This window comes from Apteryx rowi, unplaced genomic scaffold (genome assembly GCF_003343035.1).
Source record: "Apteryx rowi isolate R43461 unplaced genomic scaffold, aptRow1 scaffold_471, whole genome shotgun sequence".
Taxonomy (NCBI): Eukaryota; Metazoa; Chordata; class Aves; order Apterygiformes; family Apterygidae; genus Apteryx; species Apteryx rowi.
This window is the reverse complement of record NW_020450729.1, coordinates 713,932-721,978: the sequence shown is the minus strand read 5'-3', so window position 1 is coordinate 721,978 and position 8,047 is coordinate 713,932. Positions and strand designations below refer to the sequence as shown.

Below are 8,047 nucleotides of genomic sequence, written 5' to 3'. Positions count from 1 at the left end.
CACAGAGCCCTCTGGCAACTCCACTGCTGCAGGGGGTTGGGACTCCTGGAGCTGTACACTCTCCGAGAATACCTTGTCTATCTCCTGCTCTGCTTCTCGGATGCTGCTGGCTGTTTGCTTGTTTTTAATCAGTCTGAGGATATCTGAAAATCATTATGGCTAGTCTAGATTATGGTTCTATTCCCTTTTCTTCTCAAAACACGGTTTTCTTCCAGATGAGGTCAATAATCTCTGGGTTGTTAAATAAATGTACTTCAAAAACTCTTTGAATGACACAAGTGCTTTATTTACTGACATCTTCCCCCCAAAACCCCAACCCCCCACGGTTTCATCTTTAAGCTATTGGCTTTGAATCACTCCTGATTACGTTTGGTTTAAGACGTGCTCATCCTAGCACGGATTTCTCAGCGGCGAAAGTCAGAAGTCGTGCCACCGGCCTCGGTGCCGTGCTGCTTTGAGAGACTCTTCGAGACCTCTCACACTTATGATTTTGATAAGAACTGACACAACCAGTGTCTAGAAAAGCAAAGAGGTTTAGAAAATATGATTTATGAGGCCTCGTTAAAATAGTTGGTTGTGCTGAGCCTGGAAAAAGAGGGACCGAGGAGGTCTTCGAACAGACCAAAGGTTGCTTTAAGGAGGAGGAGATCAATTAGTTTTTGTATATACTAACAGTGGATAAAGGGGGTAACTGGGTTAATTCCCAACAAAGGAGATTTAATTTAGATATGAGGAAAAAACGAGATTGCAGCATAGTGAAAGCCCCGAATGAGCAGCTTCCTACGACTGTGGAACTGCTGCCACTGGAAACGTGAAGAGTTTTATCAAAGACGATCCGAGTATTTTCGTCTCTAAACTCGGGGAAAAGCAGACCGCTTCCCGCCGCCACGGGGCGAGACGACGTCTAGCCTCGACAGGGGCTTGGGCTGCGCGCGTTCCGAAGAAACCGGTTTTAGCATTTTTCCACATCTGCCATCGACCGCAGCGGGAGAGGCGCTGGGCTCCCACTGCCCCACAGGGCTGGTATTTTGGGGGGAAAAACTGAGGGAAAGGGGTTTACGGCGCTGGGGCCCGCAGGCCGCATTGCGCGGCCCAGCCGCCTCCCGGTGCCGCCGCTCCCATGGCAACGGGGAGCTTCTCCCCCCTCCCCCGCGCCCCGGCTGCCTGACCATAGAGCGCGACCTCCAGCTCTGGCAGCGAGGATACTCCCTTGCCGCGTCACGCCGGGCAACTCGGTGGTTTCTCTTCCAGGCCGGGGAGGCGGGCGCGGCGCGTACGGTGGCCGCGGAGGGCCGAGCCGGCGTGGGCGGCGGGCAGCATGGCGGCGCACCTGAAGAAGCGGGTGTACGAGGAGTTCACCAAGGTGGTCCAGGTACTGCAGTGGGGCCCGGCGGGGCTCGGCGCCGGGGGGGGGGGGAGCCCCGGAGCTGCCTCGCGAGGGGCGGCCCGGCGGGGGAGCCGGGGGTGGCCGGGAAGGCCGCTGGCGGCCTGCGGCCTAGCTCGGGGGAGCCTCCCGCCGCCCCCCCCAGCGGCGGGGCCTGAGGGGGGGGGGGGGTTTGCCCGGGCTCGGGGGGCCGGGGGCTGCCTGGAGGGGGGGGCCGGGCTGCCCGGGGTTGGGGGAACCGGTAGCGGTCGTTGCCCCGGGGGCCGGGGGAGGCCACCTCGGTGCCGGGCTGGGGGCAGGGGCCGCCCCGGGCTGGCGGTGGGCTCTGCGTTTGCTCTGCGGCGCCAGCGGGTGTCTGAGGAGGGGGAGCGGGGGAGACAGGAGCCGCTCCAGGCTGGGAGGGGAGAGGGGAAAGCGTGTTTGCCCGAGGGGAGCAGCTGTCTGGCCAGCACAGGAGCTGCCCCCGTTGGGGGGGATGCTGCTCCCTCCACCCCTATCCAGGCTGGAGAGGGAAGAGGCCGACGGTGCTGGGGGCACAAGAGCTGCCGCAGGCTGGCTTGGCAGTAGGACAGCGTTTCTTCCGGGAAAGAGTGAATTTGGTTTTGCTGTGTGTCGTTGAACCTCCCTGTCCCCACCTGCAGCAGCAGCACGAGGACCTGTCCGCCAAGAAGCTGCGGCTGACCAAGCCCAGCAAGTCGGCGGCGCTCCATGTTGACCTGTGCAAAGCCACCTCACCGGCAGATGCCTTGCAGTACCTGCTCCAGTTTGCCAGGAAGCCCGTGGAGGTGGAGAGTGTGGAAGGGGTGGTCAGGATCCTGCTGGAGCATTATTACAAGGTAGTGAAGCTGGGAGCCGAACACGTTTCTGGGCTCCTCTTTCTGATCTCATTATCTAGATGGAGGGGGTTGGCTGCGGAATAAGGAGCCACTGGTTTCTGGGTCACTAACTGTCCACTGTCTGTGGACAGAAGTCATATTTAAAAAAATGTTGTAGTCTGGCTTGGGCTGTTGGAAGCCCTGTGTGGAAAGAGGGAGTGACTAGCCCTTTCCCCAAATGGTTGCTGTTTGTGTTGCTTGGTAGCTTTGCCAATAGTTCCAAGAGTCAGGTGACAGGAACGTGAACTATATTATCCATACAGATGGTCCCTCATAGTTAGTCTGAGATTAAGCTGACAAGGGCAAAAGAAATCTCAAGAAATTGTCCAGAGCACCGATCTGTCCAAATCTGGTCCAACTCTATCTAAGTCCTTTCCAACTGACATTTCCTTACCTTGCTCTTGATTTCCTCTGACAATGGAGAAACCTTTTAGCTATTGCTTATGCTGTGGACAAAACAGTTTGAACATGACGCTTTTGAAAAACTTTTCAGCTTTTCCTCAAAAAAAATATTAACAGCAAAATAACAAATAAATGGGAGAAGTAGTGTATGCTTCATAGTATGTAGACACTGGTCCTTCACATACTAAATCAAAACTTCATTGTAGATAACAAAGCTGCACTGCAGGCTGAAAGCTTCCTCCTAAATGTCCTTGTGCTATTTGTGTTTTCTTTCTTTACATTTATATCTACTCTACTTTGAATTGACACTAAAATGCTAAGCTGCATTTTATTTTTTTTCTATGCTTTGCCTGCTTTGGGTTGCATGTTGAGACTGTTTTACAGCTTTCTGTGTATTTATCATTAATTTTTTTTGGAAGCTTCAAGAATATGCAACTTAACCTAACTTGCTGTAGTTCCATAGCTTTCTATGCATAAAACTGTGGTTCCTGATCAAATAATGCTGTTGACGTTTGTGTTGTAACCTGTGTCAGAAGGAAGACTCTTAAGCTTACAAATAAGGTCAGATATTCAAATGCACGGTCTGTGGACAGAAGTCAGATTTAAAAAATTGTTGCAGTCCTATAACTGCCATTATTTTGCTTAAGGTAAACATTTTCTAAAGAATTCATTTTCTAGTATCTCTAGAAGACCAGCACTTAAACTGGTCTTTCAAAAACCTAGTGCTGAAAACTCTAACTGTAGCCGAAGTTGTACTTGTAATAGAATCGGTTTCTCTAATTTCCTTCTCAGGAACCATGAGAAGGAAGGAGAAAATGCCCTTTTGCGGGGCAGGCTGTTCATAACTTGCTAATGATAAAATTGCAGATTTTATTCATAAAACTCTTAAAAGTGCCTTTATAAGCATCCTTTTTGAAATTGGTGATTTCATCTGTACCGCGGGGAAGGTTGTCCTTTTAATAAAAGAACAAGAGTAATGTGTGTAAACATATTATATTGCATCCTCCACTGATGTAAGTAGCCCAGCTGCAGGTACTGTTGTTAAAGCACTTAATTTAGGCCCTGAAAAATGAAAATGGTTCTAAACTAGGTTTAGAACGAATTTTTTTCCCCACTGATATAGTATTTGTCACTATGGAGAGTATGACACTGAAGTCGCTCTTGATCGCTGTTGAAAGATATAATATTTGTAATTGTATATTGCTGCAGCTCTGTGTTCCRGGCTGCACAAGTGCTTGGTCAGAGCTAAGTATAGAATCCAAACTTCTTTTTGCCTTTTAACTCTATATTAGATATCCGTGGCATTAGGATGAAAGAAAGAGCCTCCGGATATGACCAGAAGTGCTGTTGTGCGCATGAATCTCGAGTGCTCAAATTAATAACTCTTTGAAATACTTTAAATTTTTTAATAAATCTAAAAGGAATGCCAATTTCTGAAGCTTATTTGTGTTGTTATCACCAGTTTTATATATACATATATATATGTATATATAAATATGTGTATGGTTTGGGGTTTTTTTGGTTAAATGAGCAGCTGTATGCAGCTAACATGTTTCTTTTACTTTTTAGCTTGTTGTGTTAGGCTTTCTTTTTTGTTGTCAAATTCACATGATTCCTCCCCACTGTTAAAGAAAACAGTTGTTTCCCTTAGCTCACAGTCCATGATGCTTAGCAAAGGTCAAGAGACCATCAGTCTCCGTTCATCTTCTAAACTCCTTTGCAAGTTTTTAATGAAAAGATGGAAGAAATTAACACTGATGACAGTGAATTTCCTGGCATCTGGAAAACCTAATTGTTTAAAATATCAATTTTTAAACACAATGAAAGCAATTCTGAGGAATGCTGATGTTAGTAAAATAATTATTTTGAAATGTCCTGGAAGCTGCCACGGAAACGTTCTGATATGGTTAATTTTCTATGAGGTGAGTTGTAGAAGTATAGGGGAGGAAGCTGACTGACAGGAAAATTCAGTCCCGTGTGCTGAATTGCGTATGGGTCCTACCTGCGTGTAGTCTTTTGTGCTTTTCAAATGAAGAACGAAYGAGGATGACTGTAGTTGCTTTCATCCCAGGAGAACGATGCCTCTGTGAGATTGAAGATCGCTTCCTTGCTGGGTTTGTTATCGAAGACTGCGGGATTTTCCCCGGACTGCATTATGGACGATGCCATTAACGCACTTCAAAATGAGAGTAAGTCACACGTTTCAAATCGTGTTCAAGATCAAGGCAGAATCATGTAGACTTCAAGTATCAAGGGCAGTGGCAAGGCTCTTAGGGATACGCACATCTGAAGTGTATAACTGGAAATCATTGCTCAGACTGCATATTTTCTACTTTTGTGAACAGTGGCAGAAAATACCATGTTCTGAGGATAAGAAAATTTTTCCTCAGAGCTGTCTACTGTATGTGCCTTTGTTTTAGGGGAGGACACGGTGTGCTTTTGCACCACAAGGTGAGAGGCGTTGTTTCTGTAGTGGTCTGTCGTAAAGGACAGTCTTGCCGGAAGTGGGATCTTGTTTGAAGTGGAAKATTTTTCTGATGTTGCAGGCCAGCYCAYCAGAACTAATGCAAGAAGRCATTCATCTGTTATCATTTGTTTTKGRRATAGACRGTAAAGCWTAGGYTGTYCTGTTTGTGCCWTCGTGARAAGTCTGGTTTTGTTTTTTAGGTTATATTTACAGCTATGTACTTTACTTGCTGCAGTTTAATTTWATTTTAATRTAATTTAGTCCAGGTGAACAGGAGGCTAAAGGTGAGTCAGCAGCGACGGCGTACTGCATACTGGGCTGCATTAACAGGGGCGCAGCCAGTAGATCAAGGGAAGTGATTATTCCCCTTTACTCGGCGCCACTTAGACCACATCTGAGATACTGCAACCAGTTTCAGGCTCCTCAGTACAGGGGAGATGTTGATAAGGTTGAGTGAGTTCAGCAGAGCGTCACTGAGGTGATCAGGGGCTGGAGTACGTGATGCGCGAGGCAAATCTGAGGGAACCGGGCTTGTTTGGTCTGGAGAAGAGACGACTTTGGGGAGAACTTTCCAACCTGGGTGATTCTGTGGTTCTGTGCCTTGGGAGGTATCTGCAGACTCTGGAGCTATGCAGCCTTTCGCTGTTTTGTTTCGCAGAGTCTCACCAAGTCCTCGCTCAGCTGCTGGACACCCTGTTGGTCATCGGCACAAAGCTCACAGAGAATCCGTCTGTCAGAATGAGACTGGTGGAGGTGGCCTGCAAGGTAACGTAGCCTTCCCGAGGAAGCAAATACTTCTGAATGGCAAGGCTCTGCTCTTGCATCTTGTTGAATTTGGATTGAATCTGTGTTGGGAGAGAGCTTCAAGTGCTGTATTTAAGAGCAACCTGAAACTGCACATGGTATGAGCGCGATGTCGAGTCCGGTTAAGGAGTCTGTAAATGACAGCGGTGTTTGTGAGATGTCTCTGAGTTTCCTCAGTTATTGTCTCTTTCTCTAAATGCTATATAAGCATTTCTGTGTTTTGTAGATGACGTTTAGATACCCAGCTAAACCTATTGCTTGATAAATAGCTCCTTTTATTAACAGAAAGCCTCCTCTTGAGGAAAAAGCAATTAAAAACGTTTAAGCTGATGTGTCTATAGTTTATTTCTAATTAAACTTTCATCACTGCCACAGGAAAAATTTTTAAGTCAATATTTAAAATATTTAAAAAAATTTTCAAGAAACTGTTACAATGCTAACATTTTTAACTGCTAGGAGTCTTCGCTATTTGCTTTGAGGGACAGAACAATAGAACAATAAAAAATACAGTTGTATCTCTTAATCTCTTCCATTCCGTAGCATCTGACAGATTCTTCCCACGGGGTAAGAAATAAGTGTCTCCAGTTAATCGGCTGTCTTGGACCAGTGGAAAAAGGTGTTGCAAAAGAAGCTGAAAGCCAGTCTGCCAAAGATGTCCAGAAGATAATAGGGGATCACTTTAATGACCAGGACCCTCGTGTTAGGACTGCAGCTATAAAAGCCATGGTAAATGTTGCTTGGATAATGAAGTGAATATCTGTTTTGGCTATAGCTGAAAAAGCTTTTTCATTTATTGACTTTTTTGAGCGTATGCAAGTTCTTTGCTTCAGTGAGAAGTCTGTATTTCTTGATTTAGCRTTGGTTGTGGTTACCACAATTACAATAAGCCACTACTACTACTACCAAGACACAATAAAAAGCTGCTTATGCAGGAAATCTGTGTGATAAATCCCAAAAGAAATTTTATTTATTTATTTATTTTAAACAATGTTTCTGTTTTGCCCCATGGTCCTGTTTATTCTGTAACTCTTCATGAAGGTAACTGGTTTTCATGTGAGGTGGATAGAAGGTGGAGACCCTGTAGAAGCTTTTAGCTTTGCAGAAGTGCTGACAGAGATCATGCACCTGAGCATTTCGCTTAATATGAGTTGCCTGTGAGTATATGGGTTACAGAAATTTCCCTATCGACGTCCCATATAACCTAATGGTGAGCAAGGGCATTTGGATTAATGTTACTAAACTTCAAAGAAAGGTGGGATATATTTGAGGGGACCAGATTTCACTTTCATCTGTCTGGGATCTCCCTCTGCTGGAGGTTATGCTCATCCTTCATTTTCATTCCATTTTGATTTTTTTTCTTTTGGGGTATAATTTTTTTTTTTAAACCTGTTTGGGTGACTCTTATGATGACCTTCAGCCAGATCCATAGCAAGATTTATGACCTTAAATTTACAATTACAGTGGAAATTTTGCAGTCTTTCTATAGTTCGAAGCAGGAAAGTATTCCARATGAATTCAGTATCACTAACCACTTCTAGGACTCCTGATCAGGATTTTCCTTGCTACTGTGTTTAGTTTTTTTTCTTAAACTATCTCATTGGCATGTTGTAATTTGAAGAAATGGATACAGAAAAACAGTCTCCTTTCTCGTTGACTGTGTTCAAGCAGATATTATCCATTTGGTTTGTATGTCAGATTTGTGACATTACCTCATTCCAGACAGAAACAAGCTGTGTTTAGTAGGACAGTTTTTGCTATTCTCTGGTTCAGCAATTGAAAAGGTTTACAGGCCGTAGAAATTTGGCAACACCTAATTTAGATCCATATTTCATGAGTTTGGAGAAAAAAATCGGATTTTTGGAAGTGATAATAAATAAACAAGTTCTGTTGTGAGAAGCTGAACTCTGTAAGCCTTTTTGCAAAAACCTTCAGCTCCCTGCCTCACGGCTGCTCTTGTATGTCTGTCTTGTAAAAATGCATATTGTAACAAATGTGGGATAAGTTGTGTACATTAGTTTACCACTATATGTATGCCGACTGAATAGTCTGCATTTCCTTCAGTAGGAAGGCTCATTGGTGTCTTTCTCTAATAAGTTTCTGATTTTCTAGGAAACC

General features: G+C 45.0%; 1 protein-coding gene across 4 annotated transcripts in view; it reads left to right on the top strand.

Moving 5' to 3' along the window:
* Nucleotides 1–1,160: 1,160 nt before the first annotated feature.
* Nucleotides 1,161–8,047, top strand: part of INTS4 (integrator complex subunit 4) — a 37,043-nt gene continuing 30,156 nt past the window's right edge. For all 4 annotated transcript variants that reach the window (XR_003255535.1, XR_003255534.1, XR_003255533.1 and 1 more), the window contains exons 1-5: nt 1,161–1,372; nt 2,026–2,220; nt 4,733–4,850; nt 5,787–5,893; nt 6,473–6,658. Coding sequence is in view for 1 of the 4 variants with exons in the window: in XM_026078149.1 (XP_025933934.1) it covers nt 1,319–1,372; nt 2,026–2,220; nt 4,733–4,850; nt 5,787–5,893; nt 6,473–6,658 (660 nt within the window). In the remaining 3 variants the exon portion in view is untranslated. The remainder of the gene's footprint in view (nt 1,373–2,025; nt 2,221–4,732; nt 4,851–5,786; nt 5,894–6,472; nt 6,659–8,047) is intronic.